Genomic DNA, 20,995 nt, shown 5'->3' on the forward strand with positions numbered 1-20,995 from the left:
CAAGGCAAGGGAATACACAATAAATGGGAGGATATTAGAAGTGTAAAGGAAGAGAGGGACCTTGGAGTGCATGTCCACAGATCCCTGAAGGTAGCAGGACAGGTAGATAAAGTGATTAAGAAGGCCTATGGGATACTTTCCTTTATTAGCTGAGGCATAGAATATAAGAGCAGGGAGGTTATGCTAGAACTGTATAAAACTTTGGTTAGGCCACAGTTTGAGTACTGCTCACCACATTACAGGAAAGATGTGATTGAACTAGAGAGGGTACAGAGGAGATTTACGAGGATGTTGCCAGGACTGGAGAATTCTAGCTATGAGGAAAGATTGGATAGGCTGGGGTTGTTTTCTTTGGAACAGAGGAGGCTGAGGGGAGATTTAATTGAGGTGTTCAAAATTATGAGGGGCCGAGATAGAGTGGATAGGAATGACCTATTTCCCTTAGCAGAGAGGTCAATAACCACGGGGCATAGATTTAAAGTAATTGGTGGAAGGATTAGTGGGGAGCTGAGGAGTATTTTTTAGAAAGTACTTGGATGTACACTTGAAGTGCCATAACCTACAAGGCTATGGACCAAGTGCTGGAAAGAGGGATTAGGCTGGATAGCTCTTTTTCGGCCAGCACAGATATGATGGGCTGAATGGCCTCCTGTGCTGTAAATTTCTGTGATTCTATTCTGTGAAGCCCTAACTATAATCTTCCAAAATTCTCTCGATTCAGGAACCATTCCTTAAGATTGGAAAATTGCACATGTCACTCCGCTTTTTAAGTAAGGTGAGAGGGGAAAATCAGGGAATTATAGACCAGTTAGCCTAACATCTGTTGTCGGGAAGTTACTAGAGTCAATAATTATCGATAGAGTGACTGAACACCTTGAAAATTTTCAGCTCATCAGAGAGAGCCAGCATGGATTCGTAAAGGGTAGGTCATGCCTGACGAACCTGATTGAATTTTTTGAAGAGGTGACTAAAGTAGTGGACAGGGGAATGTCAATGGATGTTGTTTATATGGACTTCCAGAAGGCATTGGATAAAGTCCCTCATAAGAGACTGTTAGCTAAATTTGAAACTCATGGGGCTCGATATTGCCAGGGCTGCGGGTTTGCGGCGGGGGGGCTATTGGGCGCATGGGTAACGCGCCCGGCGAAATCAGTCTGCCCCGCGCGCGATCGCAGGCTAATTGGATCCACTTACCTGGTCTTCCGGGTTCCTCACTGCTGAGCTGCGCGTCGGGCGGACTGCGCATGTGCAGTAAGGTCTGTCAGCTGGAGGAGCTCTATTTAAAGGGGCAGTCCTCCACTGACTGATGCTGCAAGAAATAGGAAAAAATACAGCATGGAGCAGCCCAGGGGGAAGGCTGCTCCCAGTTTAATGATGCCTCACTCATGGGGTGAGGAGGAGGGTGAGGACAGAGATCTTCCCCCCGGCGGGCGGGAGGAAGCGGCCTGCCTCTGCCACCAGGAAGGCCTGGCTCGAGGTGGCAGAGGAGGTCACCAGCACCATCAACATATCGCCCACCTGCATACAGTGCAGGAGGCGCTCCAATGACCTCAGTAGGTCAGCCAAAGTGAGTACACTTACTCATTACCCTACACTCCGTCTGCCACATCACCGCCCCCACCCCACACCTCCTTCTGCACTGCCAACACTACTCTGTCACATCACCCCTCACACTCACTCAAACCTCATCCTCATCTTCCCTGCACTTACTCACCTCGCCAGTACTCATCCCGCCACTACCACTCAACCCAATCCTCATACAATCTCATGGCTCTATCTCATACTCACCCTCTCATGCATCTCTTTCACGGTCAGCCTCACTCAACCTGCCACTACCTGTGCTGCAGCCACAGGGCATGCATCACATATGTGCAGTAGGAAGCGTAAGGCAAACGTGTTGTGAACATGAAGGGGATGCACAAGGAAGTTTGAGGGTTTTTCATGGTTTTTACTTCTATTGATTTCTGACCAACTCACATCACATATTATATTGTCACCACTACTGCCACGTCTTTGCGAATCTTGTCTGGTTTGTGCAATAATGCCCCTTCCTGAGGATCACAATGAAGACCCACACCTGATGCCACCCATTGTGTCACTGCAGAGTGGGTGTAGGTGTATTTGCAGGGCTCATTTGTGCAGACGACCGAGAGACGTCGGCGTTGTCCCCGGTGGCACCCTGGAAGGATGCGGAGGAGAAGTTGTTCAGGGCAGTGGTGACTTTGACAGCAACAGGTAAGAAGATGGTACTCGGGCCAGCCGGGAGCAGCTCGGCATGAAGGAGGCTGCAGATGTCCACGACTACATGTCGAGTGACTCTGAGCCTCCGTGTGCACTGCTGCTCAGAGAGGTCCAGGAAGCTGAGCCTCGGTCTGTGGACCCTGTGGCGAGGGTAGTGCCCTCTGCGTCGCATCTCTCTCTGCGGTTGCCCTCCCTCCTGCTGTGCAGGTGGATGTGTCACAGCACTGTGTTGTGGAGCTCCACGTGTCAGAGGTGGACGGCTTGGCCGGCGAGGCTGGTGATGCTATTTGCCCTCTGAGGAGGTCATGACTGCAGCTATGGCGGCCCCCATCCGGAAGATGTACATCTGAGGGGGTCCGCAAGGTGTCTGGACCCCGGGGTAAGTGTGCAAGTTGGTGAATTTTATTGTTGGGGGAGGGTGGTGGAGACTAAACTTTGTCCCAAGTGACAGAGTAGCCTCCTGCAATGAGTGAGGGTCTCCCCCCCCCCCCCCCCCCCCCCAACCTGTCAAATGGACCTTTGCAGCTGCCACAGGCTGATAGCTGCAACACGTCCATTTCAACTGGGAGTGTTTCCCCCAGTATGGGAAACAGTCCCAGTCGTTTCTAAAATCCCACCCCTCCTGACATATTCCCTTAATCCGGTTTGTTAACGACCTGAAATAGCTAGATAAATATTGTTAAGTGGCACCCCGCCGGCTTTAATTGCCTGCGGGAGTCCCACCTGCGGGGGCTGCGCGCGCACGTCAGCGCGTCTGTGGGGAACCCAGAAGTGGGTGGGTTGGAGCCTGGCTCCCAACCCGCCCCGGGATTCTCCGATTTTCGGAGCCCCCCCTGCCAGGAATGCACCTATGCTAAAATGGAGCCCATGGAATTGAGAGCAAATTATTGACCTAGTTAGGAAATTGGTTGAGAGGCAGGAGACAGAGAGTAGGGATAATGGGCAGGTACTCAAATTGGCAGGATGTGACTAGTGGTGTCCCACAGGGATATGTGTTGGGGCTTCAACTATTCACTGTATTTATTAATGACTTAGATGATGGGCTAGAGAGCAACATATCCAAGTTTGGTGATGACGCAAAGATAGGCAGCATTGTAAGCAGTGTAGATGGAAGCATAAAATTACTGAGAGATATTAATAGGAAGTGAATGGGCAAAACTGTGACAAATGGATTTCAGTATAGACAAGTGTGAGCTTATCCTCTTTGGACCTAAAATGGATAGATCAGAGTACTTTCTAAATTGTGAAAAGCTTGAAACAGTGGAGGTCCAAAGAGACTTAGAGGTCCAAGTACATAGATCATTAAAATATCATGGACAGGTACAGAAAATAATCAAAAAGGCTAATGGAATGCTGGCCTTTATATCTAGAGGACTAGAATATAAGGTTGTAGAAGTTATGCTACAGCTATACAAAGCCCTGGTTAGACCACACCTGGAGTACTGTGTTCGGTTCTGGGCACCCCACCTTAGGAAGGATATACTTCCTTTGGGGGGAGTGCAGCGTAGATTTACTAGAATGATACCTGGACTCCAAGGGTTAAATTACGAGGAGAGATTACACAAACTAGGTTTGTATTCCCTGGAATTTAGAAGATTAAGGCGTGTTTTGATCGAAGTTTTCAAGATATTAGGGGGAACTGATAGGGTAGATAGAGAGAAATTATTTCCTTCTGGTTAGGGAATCCAGGATTAGGGGACATAGCCTAAAAATTAGAACAGGACTTTCAAGAGTGAAGTTGGGAAACACTTCTACACGCAAAGGGTGGTAGAAGTTTGGAACTCTCTTTCGCAAGCGGCAGTTGATGCTAGCTCAATTGCTAAATTTTAATCTGAGATTGATAGATTTTTGTTACCCAAAGGTATTAAGGGATTTGGGGCTAATGTGGGTATGTGGATTTAGGTCACAGATCAGCCATGATCTCATTGAATGGCAGAACAGGCTCGAGGGGCTAAATGGCCTACTCCTGTTCCTGTGTCCCTATGTCCAAATTGCAAGCATTTTTATGCTAAGTGCTCAAATTTGGGCCGGAATTATTAGCATCTGGTGGGTGATATGTAACTGTTCGGTGGTTTTGAAGAAATAAGCATTTTATATATTTTGTAGGAACACCCGTTTCAACGAATACATTTTCGAAGTGGAAGTTGTAAAATTTGCAGAGATTGCCCTAACTTATTCAACTATGCAAATAGAGTAGACCCAACAGTGGTAGTGCACGTGGAGTAGATAGATAATGACATACCTGATGCTAGTCAGTTTCAAAGGGAGTCAGGTTGAGTCAGGGCTGCCAGTTGGGACTTCCAGCAGGAGTCGAGTCAGGTCAGATCAGGGTTGGGTTAATAAGTTGGGTGTGGCTGCATTCTCCAAAATGTGCCATTGGTTCTGTCAATGCTGTGTTTAAAGTTTGAAATCCTGCCCCTCCTTCGTACAACTAACTCATAAGTCTAACAGAGCAATGAATTTAACTTTCATATATTTTGACACCTGAGCCATCCTGCATAATTTTCTCTGGATTCCCTTTTAGCAAGCAATTTTTAGGGGGATAAATTTCATAAATATGTTTTAGCATGGAAGCAAGACTTTTTGAGTAGCAGTAAAGATGGAAGGAAAGTCGGCGATCACTTTCTACCAATCTTGTTTACCAGTTTAAAGATTAATGGAAGGAGGTAAATAAGGCCCAAAAGGTTTCAGCATTTTTCCAAATGTGGTTTACTTAACAATTTTAATATTGAGAAAAATGATGACTGTTTATATTTCTTTCATCTGTAATTGTGTATTCTGTCACCCTGTGTTAGAAAGCACAGGTTCATTGACTATATTTTTCTAGCTTTCACAGGAAGAAGCTAAAGAGCAACAGCAACTAAAGTCCCTGTTGCGATGGCGCAGGCTCCGAGACGAAATTCAGAACTCTGAAGAAGAGTTGCAAGTGCTGAGGTGAGCACTTGCGAGAGATGCCATATCATCAGACATTTTGTTGTCTTAGAAATTTATTTGAAACTTTATAAAACAGTAACGAAAAACATGCATCTGAATCACACATAAAATGTGGTTTTAGATATTTGAACTAAACTGGTTTAAGCGTACAGTCATTATGTAGGTGCCTATTGTGGGATGTGTAATTTTCAGTTTTAAGCAGTTGAACATTTTCCAGAAACTGGAAAAATAAATACGTACTCCATATATGTGCATGTTCCAGGAGTACATGAATAACCAGTTTGGTTTGGCCCAGCTCCCTTTGGATCCCAGTTAAAAATTCCTGTGTTGAAAGTTTTGAACCCTGGAGAAACTCGTACCACATTTTGGCTAGTTTTAGTTGCATGTAGTTGCTGATATGTACCACTTTTGCTTGAGCTTTTTGTCCTTTTGAGCTATAAGTCCATTTTTTCCTTTTTTCTCCCCCCTCTGGTTCTTGACGTGTTTAATTCTCCATAGAAGCACAGAGATTTTACAGCACAGAAACCCATTATGTCCATGTCAGCTCTTTACTAGAGCAATCCAAAACTAAACCCACTGCTGCACTCTCCTCCCACAGCCCTGCCATCATCTTCTGCTTCAAATATCTATCCATTTTTTCCCTTAAAATATACAATGGTCTCTGCCTTAACCACTCCCTGTGGCAAAGCATTCCATGCTGCAACAACCCTCTGCATTAAGAAATTTCTCCTAACCCCTCTCCTCGTTCACTTAGTGACAATTTTAAGTTGATGAACCATCATCACTGACTCTCCAACCTGTCAGAATTTAAAAACCTTTATTAAATCTCCTTTTAGCCTTCTCCATTCCTGCGAAAATTGTCCTTGTATCTTGAGTCTCTGCTCATAACCATAGATTCCCATCTCTGCTATCATTCTAGTGAATCTATGCTGTATGGTCTGTATGGCTTTAATGTCCTTTCTATAATGGGGCACTTAAAACTGTACAGTATTACCTAACTATTGCCTTGCACAAATTTACAGTTACCTCTTTGTAATTGGACTTTCTGCCCCTATTTATGAAACCCTAAATTACCTGCACTCACTTTCAGGGAATTACATATTTAAACCCATAGGTGTCTGTTCATCCATACCACTTAGCATCTTTCCATTGAGTGTATACCTGCATTCCTTGTTTTCCTCCCAAAATGTATTACCTCACGTTAATCCACGTTAAATTGCGTCTGCCTATTCGACTAACCTGCCTTTGTCTTCCTGAAGTCTTTTACAGTCTTCCTCACTGTTTGCCAAATCCTCTCCTTTTGTGTCATCAACAGATTACGAGATTGCGTTCCCTGTGCCCAAGTCCAAATATTGATATATACCGAGAACAGTACGAACGCCTGGGTATACCATTTCCAACCCTTTTCCAATCTGAGCAACACTCATTTATTCTAACTCTTCATTTCCTGTGCAGCAATCAACTTTTTATCAATGCTGCTACATTTCCTCTTATAACATATGCCAAGATTTTTGTAGAAAGCCTTTTCTAAGACATCTTATCCAACACCTGAAAATCAATATACATTACATCCACTGTAATCCCTTTTCACCTCTTCAAAAAAAAACTTCTATTAATTTTGTAAAATGTGACCTGTCTTTAACAAATCTTTGCTTGTTGTCCTTGATTAAACCCATGCATTTCTGGATGTACAATTTCAGATCAGCCAGTTTACTTTTATGTGGCACCTTAACTGTGTACATAACAAATGTTTGCCACCCTAGTGCTTCCTCTTCGTGACAATGTGCCACTGATGCGTTCTTCAATGTAATCTTGTGCTACATGCTCCCTCAATGGCAGAAGTATGTGAAGTTGCAGGTTGCTGAGTATCCGAGAGAGGCTCTCTGGATTGAGGTGTCGCTTGACATCTGTGAGCAGCGGCCTGAAATGGCACAGTTGCAGACTGCATCATTTTTGCAACAGCAGGAGAAACCTGGGCCTGCTTGCTTTCATGAGTGTAAGATGCAGAATGGTCTGGGAGTGTTGTCATCTTGAGAGACAGCACCATCATCAGTGCCCATTCTACGCTTGTCCCTGCTACTGGCGCAGCCTCACCATGCCCACTAATGTATGTGACAACAGGCACAATGACAGCAACGAGATTATTGAAGTACCTATCAAAGGCTCTCATGCAATCCTCAAGCATATCTGAGGAAGAGAGAGCTAATTACCTATTGGAGCCCAGAGCAAACAGTCTGAGCATTCATGAGAGATGCTCTGACTGACCTTGGAGCCTTTGAAATTGGGTGGAGTGGAATTCGCACCAGTGTAAATGTTCATACGCCATTGTGTATTATTCTGATTCTGTATAGCAATACAGTGCAAATGCAGATCGTGGACTTCTCCACACTAAATATCATATATAGTGGGTTGCTCATATTACCCTTTAATGAGTACAGCAATCATTTATGCTCAGTAAGTGTTCTTTTAAAATCCCTATAGTCTGGATTCCTGTTCTTATCAGCTGAAGAGGGACAATGATATAACTTTTTGGATAACAAGTTCTGGTACAGGCACGATGGACCAAATGGCCTCCTTCTGTGCTGTAGGATTCTACATTCCTGATCCTCTAGTTCCACCACCACCTGCTGTTGTTTGATTATGCGCTGTGTATCAACCAGTACACTATGCTCAGCCTCATGTTCCAAATTCCCTGTGGTGGATGTACCTGAGCTGCTGCTTCGCAGGGTTAGAGTGAAGGACAATATGTGCTGAGGTGCAAGCTTTCCTGGACTCCAAATGAGCTTCTATTGGTACACCCAGAAAGAGAAGAACAGATGATCCAATGGTGCCTTTACAACTACTGACATGGAATTGTTCTCTCAGGATATGCTTTGATGCCGGTGAAAAGCATGAGAAAAAAGAACAGCAGAAATTCAGTATGAACCCTGAGCTGGGGCTAGGCCTGCAACTTCCCCATCCCCTGCTTCCTCAGTGACCTCTGCCGTTGATTTCTGCAGGTGTCTCCTCAAAAGTGATCAGAGGACAGAGGTTGGGGCTTCTTCTCACTCTTCTGCAAATTGAGTAGTAGAAGTGACAATATATAGTGATACCCATGTGTCAGTGTGCTGTCCATAGTGAGGGTGATTGCACGAACATTATCATGCCGGAGCAGTAGATGGAAGGATTTGGGAATACCATTTAAGGATGCGAGGGAAGAAGCACTTAGAGGGAAGGGAACTGATGCGACGTTTACACTACTGCCTAATGGGCATTCATGGGATGTGTAAGACTGTGTAGGATGGTGTAATTGGTGCATTATCAACTGTAAGTAAGGATGGTGATCATTTATGCCAGATCTCCACCCAAAATGCACCTGACGTGGGAACCTAATTTTAACATGCTGATGAACGGGAGATGACATCATTTAGATGGCCCTCCAATTTCATGATATTTATCCCAGATGTAATCTGAGTTATAAATTCCCCTGTGTAAAATGGGAGGACAGGATTGCTGGGGAGCAGTAGTTGTATGCAAAAGAAAAGATCTAAAGGGACAGATAGGAAGACTAACTTTGTATATCTTTTTGTGCAGCTTTTTACTTTACCATTTCTTAGTCCACTTGGCTGGTGCCACAGGTTCTGCCACTATTTTGCTTAGGTGCTAGAAATGTGTACAATGGGTTTCCTTATGGGATCCTGCTAGGTTTATAATTTATAAAGAGGAGGAGGTGTAATGGAGCCATGCTCAGCAGGTAATGTTACACCACAAAAGGACTAAGCCCACCTGATGTTATCCTCCCTGCCCACAAAAACAGGCAGAGACACACCTGGATTTGTCTAAGGAAATCAGTCTGCATTGGCTCTAATTTGTGCTATATGCTGTAATTTGACCTGCAGCCAAACTGCACCACTGACACAGCACTGCCAGTGATTATGAAGGTCATGTCCTAGCTGCACAGGATGCTTTGAATAATTTTTCTAATGAGCTCATCCTGGAAAATTGCAGGCGGTCAGTTGACTGTGTTTTCAGCTAGCACCTGGTCATTTCCGACTGGACATCGGCAGGACTGGAAAGTCTACCCCACAATGCTATAGATTTCAGAATGAGTCTCCCAGAATCACTATGAATATATGTGATTCCTACTATAACCTTTCTGTCAGCTTGAAGATTTCTGATAGAACATTGATAGCTTACGATATTTTATGTGATCTTTTTGTGGGACTGTTTTAATGTTACAGGCCTAACAAAGAGAAGACAGGTGAAGTGAGTGACTCTGGTGCAACAATTGTCAAACATGGCCTAAATCCAGGAAAAATCTTTATGCAAGTCCATTATCTAAAGGTAAGAACTTTCTTTTACATAAAAAAAATTCTGCCCTACAACCCTAAAGATGATGACTCAGATATATTCCATGGGCACTGATTGCACCTCCATAACTCAATCAAGTGATCCTCTTTCAGATAGGGACCAAAATGCTGAGTGTTAGTAGACCATGGAGAACATCACATCCAAGTCCTTTTCTGTCCTCACCTGACAGCCACATAAATTCATTTTCCAACAGGGATTATTGGATTGTAGAACTCGGTCCCCCAAAAGACTGTGGATGGTGGATCAATTGAAATTTTCAAGACTGAGATCGATAGATTTTTGTTAGATAAAGGTATCAAGGGATATGGAACAAAGGCGGGTAAATGGAATTGAGGTACAGATCAGCCATTATCTTATTGATTGGCAGAACAGGTTTGAAGGGCTGAATGGCCTACTCATCTTCCTATGTGAAGAGAAATGGAAATCCTGATCATTTTTGCCTCCTCCTTTCTAGCCCAGGGGCCCTTGTGGTCAATTGCAATGCCCCTACCACCATCCTGCTTACAGGACAGAAGTGTTTATGTTGCTCATACTTTTCATTTGGAATATTTTGGAATATCCTACTGGAGTATTGTCTTCTATGTGGGGGAGTATTCTGTTACATTGCAGCCTTTTTGAAAAATTTTGAATTCATATCTTAATATGCAGAAATTTATGTCAGTTCACATATCACTGAAGAGTTTGGCTCAATTCTGTTACCTTTGATCAATATTTTTTTGCATTTGCTTATCATTGTGTCTTGTGGTGCATTTGCTTCATCTTGCACTGTTTGCCATAAGGAAGGGCTGCCATTGTAGGATGATGTCAAATTGAAATTTTCAGTCTAATTGATCCTTGTGAGTGAATCTGGTACTGGGATTTTATTATTATTTTCACACCATTGGAATAACTCAATTTTTATTAAAATGCATATATTTGCATCAGCTCACCCATTGAACTAATTACATTATTTTAGCACGTATGTATCACAGCATTATTTGAGTGTCCATGTAGCAATGAAGAGGCTGCTGGGCCACAAATTTTGAAGATAAATCCTTCGATGTCCCTCAGAATTTGTTCTATTATGTAATCTTCTCACAAGTTGCGACTTCTTTCATGCTGGAATGGGTGAAGCATAGAATGTAGACATTTTATATTATGAGGGGAAAAAAGCTGGATTTTAGCAGATGCCAGATTTTTTTGCAGCATCAAAGGCACAGTGCTAAGTAGATGTTAATGATTTTTTTAAACAGTTGCCAAAAGAATATAATTGTTCAGTCCTTTGAGTGGAACTAAATAAGGGAAAATAACAAGAATCAAAAAGATGGTGGGATTCTGTTTGATGTATTCAAATTTAATCTGAAACTTAAATGACCAGTTTTTAGTCTGCTATTATATACTGCATATGCTGAAGTTACATTCCTGTTATTCATCTGTCACAATTAAGAAAAAAAAATTTTTTAAGTGTGAAGGGCACGTGAACACAGATCTAAGCACGCTAAAATAAACTGTATTGGCAGTAGTAATAGTTTCTTCCTTGTAGTATGAGCTGATGATTGCACTTCCTGTTTGTCACAGTTGTTATTATTTCAGTTATATCTTTTTTTTGCCCCATGACTTCTTTTGTAGGGTTATTTTGTTCTTCATTACCTTGAGAACAGAGTTGGACAAAAAGCATTTCTGAGATTTTTCAGGCTACTTGTGGAGAGATTTCATGGACAACTAATTCTTTCTCGGGTGAGTTATTTTATGAGAATTGTTTGTTTATAAATGTTTTTTGCAGCAACCCATTTCTCTAGATGTGAGTCGTGCAATGACTAACCACCAAAACACAGAACATATTAGTAAATTAATAATAGGTAAATTAACAAAAATAGCTTTCATCTTTTACCGATGGAAAGTCTAACCTGCACTTATCCATTTCTCATGATACTATGACTAAAATTGAGACCTGTGGTGTTGAGGGGGAAGACAAAGGCTGTGGCACCTTTTCTTATGTTTCTTTTACACGCAAACAGTATTGTTTTAGTACATATATGTTTCACTGCTTACGTTAAGTGTGAAGGGCAAGCGAACACAGATCTAAGCACGCTAAAACAAACTGTATTGGCAGTAGTAATAGTTTCTTGTAGTATGAGCTGTTATTTGTACTTCCTGTTTGTCACAGTTGTTATTATTTCAAAATTAGGATTTTCTGCACATGTTTATGGAGAATTTTTCACAACTAAGAAGGTAAGTAGAAAAGACATTGTTTTTCACTACAAAATTAAATTGTGATGTTCTGGGCAAGGCATTGGGAAATAGGCACATTATTTATGAGGAATGGCAGAAATTCAGATGGAAATCTGTACAAATCATTGTAATGCATTTTTGTTAATATCCATTTATTGTTTAGCAAGCAACAAATTAATCTTCTCCACATTAACATAATTTTGGTACACCTTATTTTGATTTATCTGCAGTGAATTCAGTACTTTAAAACACGCGTCTTATTCAGAAAACATGCTTTATTCACCACAGTCAGGGACTTTCTTTGGAAGCTATTTATCAAGACTGGCTGGATGTAGCAGGATTACCAAAGGTAATTTCTGTTTTGTACCTACTAACATTAGTACAATCTAAATTGCTTATATTTAGATTCATGTATGCTGTGTTTCTATTTATAGTATTTGTGCATGTGTGCATGTTTACCAAAGATTGAGTGCAAATCAATTCATTGCTAACTTAATTTTGAAAGGTTTAGCGTAAAGAAAAATTCTACTGAATGCAAATTCAAATGCAGGATGCAAGCTATTTTAGGATTTAGCAACAGCTTTACAAAATAAATCCCTGCATCAGACAAATTACAGTGAAACCTGTACAAATGGAAACCACCAAAAAATGGACACCTGCAAAAAACAGACACTTACTGTCATTCCCAAATAACTTAAATTATATCAGATACAAGCTGCACTGCACGGACACTCGCAAATTACAAAGTACGGACAGCCTTCAATGCATCAAGTCTGTTTACAACTTAAAACACGTGACTCGCAGGTACATGTGAGGCGGGTGAAAGGCGGCTTTTGTGGAATGGAGAACGGAAAGTTCTTTACCCAGCATCCATAGCGGCAGAGAAACTGCTCTTTCTCTGGGATTGAATGCTTGCATGGCTCTATCCGAAGAATAGAGCAGTTTCTCAGCTTCTATGGATGCTGGGTAAAGAACTCCCCATTCCACGAAAGCCAGGGACTGCACTGGGCAACACCACAACTCATGGTGACCTGAAATCGCACGCGGGGGTGGCAGGGGGGGTCGTGGGCGCGGGAGGAGGGGGTCCGAAATTGCAGGGGAGGAGGGCTCAAGACTTCGGGGGAGACGGAGACTGGGTAATGGGGGATCGGGGGGGCGATGGAGACTGGGGAACGGGGAGAGTTGGAGACTGAGGAATGGGGGCTGGGGGGATAGATGGGAAATGGGGACTGGGGGCTCGGATGGAGAGAATAGTTTCCCCGCCCTCAGTTTCCCATCGATGCCTGCTCACGGGTGGCCTCCTGGTTCTTGGAAATTCTCACACAACAGCTGCTGCTGTGAAACCACAAATAAAGATTCTCAACTACAGGGGACCCAAACTATATTAGGTAAAACCAATAACATTTGTAGACGTCACGCGGTCAGAACATCACGTGATCAAACCTCCAGGAATGCCTCCAATCAAAGTTGGTAACCCTACTCCACCAGTGCATTAGGTACAGATGAGCTGCTAACAGTCCCCTACCGACCCTCTCAGCACTTCAAACATTAGCAGCTGCAGCACACGGAGGGACGGGGTCCTGGACAGGGGTCTGCAGGACGTTAATCCCCCTGGCTGCCAACGTAGCAGATCCCAGGATCAGGACATCCCTCCCTCAACGGTAAAGGACCCCGGGTGACAATGAACTGGGAAACCCAACCAACAGGAAAAAGAACTGAAATCGCATCCCACTGGCAGGGCTCCAGGATTAGGCATGATCCCAGGTGAGGGTGAAAAAAAGAAGCAAGGCTGCAGGAGATAGAGTCAATCCCAGGATATTTGGCTCATCTGGTTTATTGTTCATACAATGACCATTTTGAAAATAAAGACACCTGCAAATAAAGGACACCTGATGCAAGTCCCTTAAGTGTCCCTAATTTACTGGTTTTGTTGTAATAAGTAATAATATGAAAGGAATGAGTTAATGTTAAATTGTGTATAGTTAGACCTCAAAAAGGATATTGAAGCACTGGAGAAAGTGCAGATAAGATTTACAAGGATGTTACCAGAATTGAGAGGTTGCAACTATTAGGAAAAATTGAGTAGGCTGGGTCTCTTTTCTCTGAGAAAGTGAGGAGTTAGAGGAGACCCGATAGAGGTCTTTGAAATAATGAAGGGGTTTGATAGGGTGAATGTGGAGAAACTGTTTTCACTTGTTGAGTCCAGAACAGGGGAACTTAAATATAAGATAGTCTCTAACAGATCAAATAAAGAATATAGTAGGAATCTCTTTACACAGGGAGTGGTGAGAATGTTGAACTCACTGCCACTGGTTGAAGTAGATAGCATTGACGCATTTAAAGGGAGGCTTGATGCATACAAGGAAAAGGGAATAAAGGGATATGGTGCAAGGTAAGAAGAGGTAATTAGTGTGAGCAGGCTCGTGTGGAATATAAGTACCAGCATAGACCAGTTGGTCAAATGGCCTGTTTCTGTGCTGTAGTTTCTGTGTAATTCTATTTCATAGTGTCAAAAACTACCAGAAAAGGTAAAACTAAATACAAATTTGGAATATGATCATTTACTCATAGAATCATAGAAAGTTATGGTACAAAAGGAGGCCATTCGGCCTACCGTGTTCGTCCGTCCGTCCGATAAAGAGCTATCCAGCTTAATCCCACTTTTCAGCACTTTGTCCGAAGCTCTGTAGTTTACGGCACTTCAAGTGCACATCCAAGTACTTTTTAAATGAGTTGAGGGTTTCTGCCTCTACCACCCTGTCAGGCAGTGAGTTCCAGACCCCCACCACCCTCTGGGTGAAAAAATTTCTCCTCCACTCCCCTCTAATCTTTCTACCAATTACTTTAAATCTATGCCCCCTGGTCACTGACCCCTCTGCTAAGGAAAATAGGTCCTCCCTATCTACTCTAACTAGTCCCGTCATAATTTTATATACTTCAATTAAATCTCCCCTCAGCCTCCTTTGTTCCAAAGAAAACAACTCCAACCTTTCCAATCTTTTCTCATAGCTAAAATTCTCCAGCCCTGGCAACATCCTCGTAAATCTCCTCTGTACCCACTCGTGTGCAATCACATCTTTCCTGTAATGTGGTGAGCAGAACTGTACGCAGTACTCAAGCAGTGGCCTAACCAATGTTTTATACAGTTTTAGCATAACCTCCCTGCTGTTCTATTCCATGCCTCGGCTAATAAAGGAAAGTATCCCATAAGCCTTTTTAACCACATTATCTACCGGTCCTGCTACCTTCAGGGATCTGTGGACATGCACTCCAAGGTCCCTTTGTTCCTCTATACCTCTCAGTATCCTCCCATTTATTGTGTATTCCCTTGCCTTGTTTGCCCTCTCCAAATGCATTACCTCACACTTCTCTGGATTGAATTCCATTTGCCACTTTTCTGCCCACCTGACCAGTCCATTGATATCTTCCTGCAGTCTACAGCTTTCCTCCTCACAAAAATTGGCCGTGTGGTTGGTAGTATCACCTGCAAACTTCTTGATCAAGCCCTCGACATTCACGTCCAAATCATTAATAAGTACCACAAAAAACAAGGGACCTAGTACAGAGCTTTCCAGTTGCAAAAACACCCGTCAACCGTTACCCTTTGCTTCCTGCCACTAAGCCAATTTTGGATCCAACTAACCACTTTTCCTTGGATCCCATGGGCTTTTACTTTTTGACCAGTCTGCCATGTGGGACCTTGTCAAAAGCCTTGCTAAAATCCATGTACATTACAGCAAACACATTACCCTCATCGACCCTCCTTGTCACCTCCTCAAAAAACTCAATCAAGTTAGTCAGACACGACCTTCCCTTAACAAATCCATGCTGACTGTCCTTGATTAACCTGTGCCTTTCTAAATGACTATTTATGCTGCCCCTCAGAATTGATTCCAATAATTTGCCCACCACCGAGGTCAGACTGACTGGCCTATAATTACTCGGTCTATCCCTTTCTTCCTTTTTAAACAACAGTACAGTTAGCAGTCATCCAATCCTCCAGCACCACGCCTGTAGCCACGGAGGATCAGAAAATAATGGTCAGAGCCTTCACTATTTCCTCCCAATGCTTCTCTTAACAGCCTGGGTACATTTCATCTGGACCTGGCAATTTATCTATGTTCAAAGATGCTAAACCCTTAATACTTCCTCTCTGACTATGTTTATCCTATCCAATATTTCACACTGCTGCTCCTCCTTAACTACAATCTCTGCATCGTCCCCCTCTTTTGTGAAGACGGACGCAAAGTATTCATTAAGAACCATGCCCACATCTTCCGCCTCCACATATAGGTTACCTTTTTGGTCTCTAATAGGGCCTAATCTTTCATTCGTTATCCTCTAGCTCTTTATGTAGTGGTAATGTAGGGGATGGGATAAAACAGGAAATTAGAGATGCATGTAACAAGGGTACTACAGTAATCATGGGTGACTTTAATCTGCATATAGACTGGCCAAATCAAATTAGCAATAATACTGTGGTGGATGAATTCCTGGAGTGTGGATGAGATGGTTTTTTAGACCAGTATGTTGAGGAGCCAACCAGGGAACAGGCCATCCTAGATTGGGTATTGTGCAATGAGAAGGGGTTAATTAATAATCTTGTTGTGCAGGGTCCTTTAGGGAAGGGTTACCATAATATGATAGAATTCTTCATTAAGATGGAAAGTGAAGTAGCCCAATCCGAAACTAGGGTCCTAAATCTAAACAAAGGAAACTACGAAGGTATGAGGAGTGAGTTGACTATGATAGATTGGGAAGCTTCATTAAAAGGCATGATGGTGGATAGGCAATGGCTAACATTTAAGGAACAAATGCAGGAATTGCAACAATTATACATTCCTTTCTGGCGCAAAAACACAAAAGGAAAAGTGGCCCAACCATGGCTAATGAGAAATTAAGGATAGTATTAGATCCAAAGAGGAGTCATATAAAGTTGCCAGAAATAGTAGCAAGCCTGAGATTGGGAGCAGTTTAGAATTCAGCAAAAAAGGACCAAGAGATTGATTAAGAGGGGAAAAATAGAGTTTGAGAGTAAACTTACAAAGAACATAAAAGTGGACTGTAAAAGCTTCTACAAGTATGTAAAAAGAAAAAGATTAGTGAAGACAAATGTAGCTTCTTTACAGTCAGAAACGGGAGAATTTATAATGGGGAACAGGGAAATGGCAGAGCAACTAAACAAATACTTTGGTTCTGTTTTCACGGAAGAGGACACAAATAACTTCCCAGAAATGCTAGGGAACCAAGGGACTAGTGAGAATGAGGAATTAAAGGAAATTAGTATTTGTAAAACAATAGTGCTGGAGAAATTAATGGGATTGAAAGCCGATAAATCCCCAGGGCCTGATAATCTGCATCCCAGAGTACTAAAAGAGGTAGCCATGGAAATAGTGGATGCATTGGTTGTCATCTTCCAAAATTCAATAGATTATGGAACAGTTCCTGCAGATTGGAGGGTGGCAAATGTAACCCCACTATTTAAAAAAGGAGGGAGAGAGAAAACAGGGAACTACAGGCCGGTTAGCCTAACATCAGTAGTAGGGAAAATGCTAGAGTCTATTATAAAGGATGTGATAACAGGACATTTAGACGCTATCAACGGGATTAGACAAAGTCAACATGGATTTATGAAAGGGCCAATCATGTTTTACAAAATTACTGGAGTTTTTTGAGGATGTAACTGGTAGAATAGATAAGGGACAACCAGTGGATGTGGTTTATTTGGATTTTCAGAAGGCCTCTGATAAAGTCCCACATAAGAGGTTAGTGTGTAAAATTAAAGCACATGGGATTGGGGGTAATATACTGGCATGGATTGAAAATTGGTTAACAGACAGGAAACAGGGAGTAGGAATAAATGGATCTTTTTTGGGGTGGCAGGCAGTGACTAGTGGGGTACTGCAGGGATCGGTGCTTGGGCCCCAGCTATTCACAATATATATCAATGATTTGGATGAGGGAACCAAATATAATATTTCCAAGTTTGCTGATGACACATAACTAGGTAAGATCGTGAGTTGTGAGGAGGATGCAAAGAGGCTTCAAGGCGATTTCGACAAGTTGAGTGAGTGGGCAAATACATGGCAGATGCAGTATAACCTGGATAAATGTGAAGTTATCCACTTTGGAATGAAAAACAGAAAGGCAGAGTATTATTTAAATGGTGATAGATTGGGGAATGTTGATGTACAAAAGGACCTGGGTGTCCTTGTACACCAGTCACTGAAAGCAAAGGTGCAGGTGCAGCAAGCAGTTAGGAAGGCAAATGGTATGTTGGCCTTCATTGCAAGAGGATTTGAGTATAGGAGCAAGGATGTCTTACTGCAGTTATACAGGGCCTTGGTGAGACCACACCTGGAGTATTGTGTGCAGTTTTGGTCTCCTTACCTAAGAAAGGATATACTTGGCATAGAGGGAGAGCAGCGAAGGTTCACCAGACTGATTCCTGGGATGGCAGGACTGTCGAACGAGGAGAGATTGGGTCGACTCGGCCTGTATTCACTCGAGAGGGGATCTCATTGAAACATATAAAATTCTGACAGGGCTAGACAGATTGGATGCAGGGAGGATGTTTCCCCTGGCTGGGGGGTCCAGAACGAGGGGTCACAGTCTCCGGATATGGGGTAGGACATTTAGGACTGAGATGAAGAGAAATTTCTTCACTCAGAGGGTGGTGTATCTGTGGAATTCTCTACCACAGAAGGCTGTGGAGGCCAACTCACTGAATATATTTAAGATGGAGCTAGATAGATTTCTAGACACTAAAGGCATCAACGGATATGGGGAGAGAGCGGGAATATGGTATTGAGATAGAGGATCAGCCATGATCATATTGAATGGCGAAGCAGACTCGAAGGGCTGACTGGCCTACTCCTGCTCCTATGTTTCTGTGTATTTATAAAACATTTTTGGGTTTTCCTTAATTTTACTTGCCAGTATTTTTTCATGCCCTCTCTTTGCTTTCCTAATTTCCTTTTTAATTTCACCCCTGCACTTTCTATACTTCTCTAGGCGTTCTGCAGTATTGAGCTCTCGGTGTCTGACAAAAGTTTCCCTTTTTTGCCTTATCTTATCCTTTATGCTCCTTGTCATCCAGGGGGCTCTAGATTTGGCAGTCCAACCCTTTTTCTTTGTGGGAACGTGTTTACTCTGAACCCCTTGAATGCCTCCCACTGCTCTGACACTGATTTACGTTCAAGTAACTGTTTCCAGTCCACTTTTGCGAAATCACTTCTCAGTTTAGTAAAATTGGCTTTTCCCCAATTTTGAACTTTTACTCCTGTTCTATCTTTGTCCTTTTCCATAACTATGCTAAATCTAACTGAATTATGATCACTACCACCAAAATGCTCTCCCACTGATACTCCTTCCACCTGCCCAGCTTCATTCTCTAAAACTAAATCCAGAACTGCCCCCCTCTTGTTGGGCTTGCTACGTACTGGTTAAAAAAGTTCTCCTGAATGCAGTTTAAGAATTCTGCGCCCTCTATAGCTTTTGCGCTGATTGTATCCCAGTTAATATTAGGGTAGTTGAAATCCCCTACTATTATTGCTCTATTGTTTTTGCACTTCTCAGAAATTTGCCGACATATTTGCTCTTCTATCTCCCTCTGACTGTTTGAGGGTCTATAGTACACTCCCAGCAGTGAGACTGTCCCTTTTTTGTTCTTTAGCTCGACCCATATGGCCTCATTTGCTGATCTTCTAACATATCATCCCTCCTCATAGCCGTAATTGTTTCTTTAATCAATATTGCCCCCCCCCCTTTTTATCCCCCTCTCTATCTCGTCTGAAAACCCTGTAACCAGGAATGTTGAGCTGCCATTCCTGCCCCTGTTTAAGCCTTGTTTCAGTAATAGCTAAGATATCGTACTTCCACGTGTCTATCTGTGCCCTTAGCTCATCTGCCTTATTCACTATACCCCTTGCATTGAGGTATATACTATTAAGCACTGCCAAACTCCTTTGTTGTCTAGTTTCCAACCTGTTTCCTCTGCCTTCCAAACTCACTTAATAATTTTCTGCCTTCCATTTGCAGCTCTGCTTCTCTCCTTTCTGAATCTACGCTCAGGTTCCCATTCCCCTGCCAAGCTCGTTTAAACCCTCCCCCACAGCACCAGCAAACCTCCCCGCGATGATATTGGTCCCGGCCCTGTTGAGGTGCAACCTGTTCGGTTTGTACAGGTCCCACCTCCCCCAGAACCAGTCCCAATGCCCCAGGAATCTAAAGCCCTCCCTCCTGCACCATTTCTCCAGCCACCCATTCATCTGCTCTATCCTCCTATTTCTATACTCTCTAGTGCATGGCACTGGGAATAATCCGAAGATTACTACCTTTGAGGTCCAGCTTCTTAATCTCTTTGCTAACTCCTTAAAATCTGCCTGCAGGACCTCATCCCTCTTTCTACCTATGTCCTTGGTACTGATGTGGACCACGACCTCTGGCTGTTCACCCTCCCCCTCCAGAATGTTCTGTAGCCGCTCATGAACACTACCACAGACATCTAATTTAATTTGTTTAGATTCGGCAAAATTAAACGCTTTTTTAACCTTTGAAATTAAAATACAATTTTGTGATTTAAGTTTGAGCAAAATTTGATGCTTGAAATTGTGGGAAAGAGATTAAACAGTGACATCATTTTGATAACGTGGTTGATTTACTCCATTTCCTGCAATTTTCAGTGGGATATTGATGATTGTGACAATTCAAAATGGAACACTTGAGCAGTGTTTATTTTTCCCTTGCATTGTAATCAATCAAAGCAATCACAAACGTTCCATTCAAGCAATCTGAGCTGATAATTAATATAGATACATCGATGATTATCATTTTTTAAAAAACATTACACTGGTTAAAGGGGAATGAACAGTCTGGGGGAAGTACTTTTTGCTCAAAATAATTCCCCAATTTTATAGAAGAAAACATTAGCTTCAGTTAAATTTAATTAACATTTTTTAAAAAGTCAATTTTCTTGCGCACTCCCGATTTCCTGAGATACGTTCCCTGCTGGAAGCTCCAGATCACAGTCACTTCTATATATTCTGTAAAATTGGGAAATACTGTTCCCTAGGCTTCCCTTCCCTTACTATCCTGTCATGCAGTGTTATATGCTGCTGGGATGCACTTTTGATTGCTTGCCATCCCTTAATTCTTCATCAGAATTGCACCGCTATGAGGAGATATCTTGCAGAGGAAAAGGTTTTTTTTATTACATTTTTTATCCTTGCTCTCCTCTATGTTTCCAAGGTTGTTTGTC

The 20,995-nt window shown here is 42.6% G+C and overlaps 1 protein-coding gene across 6 annotated transcripts in view; it reads left to right on the forward strand.

The window, feature by feature from the left end:
* The window catches only part of aopep (aminopeptidase O (putative)), a 260,440-nt gene that overhangs the window by 99,966 nt on the left and 139,479 nt on the right, over window positions 1-20,995 (forward strand). For 4 of the 6 annotated variants that reach the window (XM_067983185.1, XM_067983186.1, XM_067983188.1 and 1 more), the window contains exons 7-11: window positions 5,069-5,175; window positions 9,396-9,498; window positions 11,134-11,241; window positions 11,693-11,736; window positions 12,025-12,085. In XM_067983185.1, coding sequence (XP_067839286.1) covers window positions 5,069-5,175; window positions 9,396-9,498; window positions 11,134-11,241; window positions 11,693-11,736; window positions 12,025-12,085 — 423 coding nt within the window. Of the gene's footprint in view, window positions 1-5,068; window positions 5,176-9,395; window positions 9,499-11,133; window positions 11,242-11,692; window positions 11,737-11,966; window positions 12,086-20,995 lie in introns of all 6 variants that reach the window. The other 2 variants (XM_067983190.1, XM_067983187.1) reach the window with 2 other exon arrangements.

This window comes from Heptranchias perlo, chromosome 4 (genome assembly GCF_035084215.1).
Source record: "Heptranchias perlo isolate sHepPer1 chromosome 4, sHepPer1.hap1, whole genome shotgun sequence".
In the NCBI taxonomy this organism is placed as follows: Eukaryota; Metazoa; Chordata; class Chondrichthyes; order Hexanchiformes; family Hexanchidae; genus Heptranchias; species Heptranchias perlo.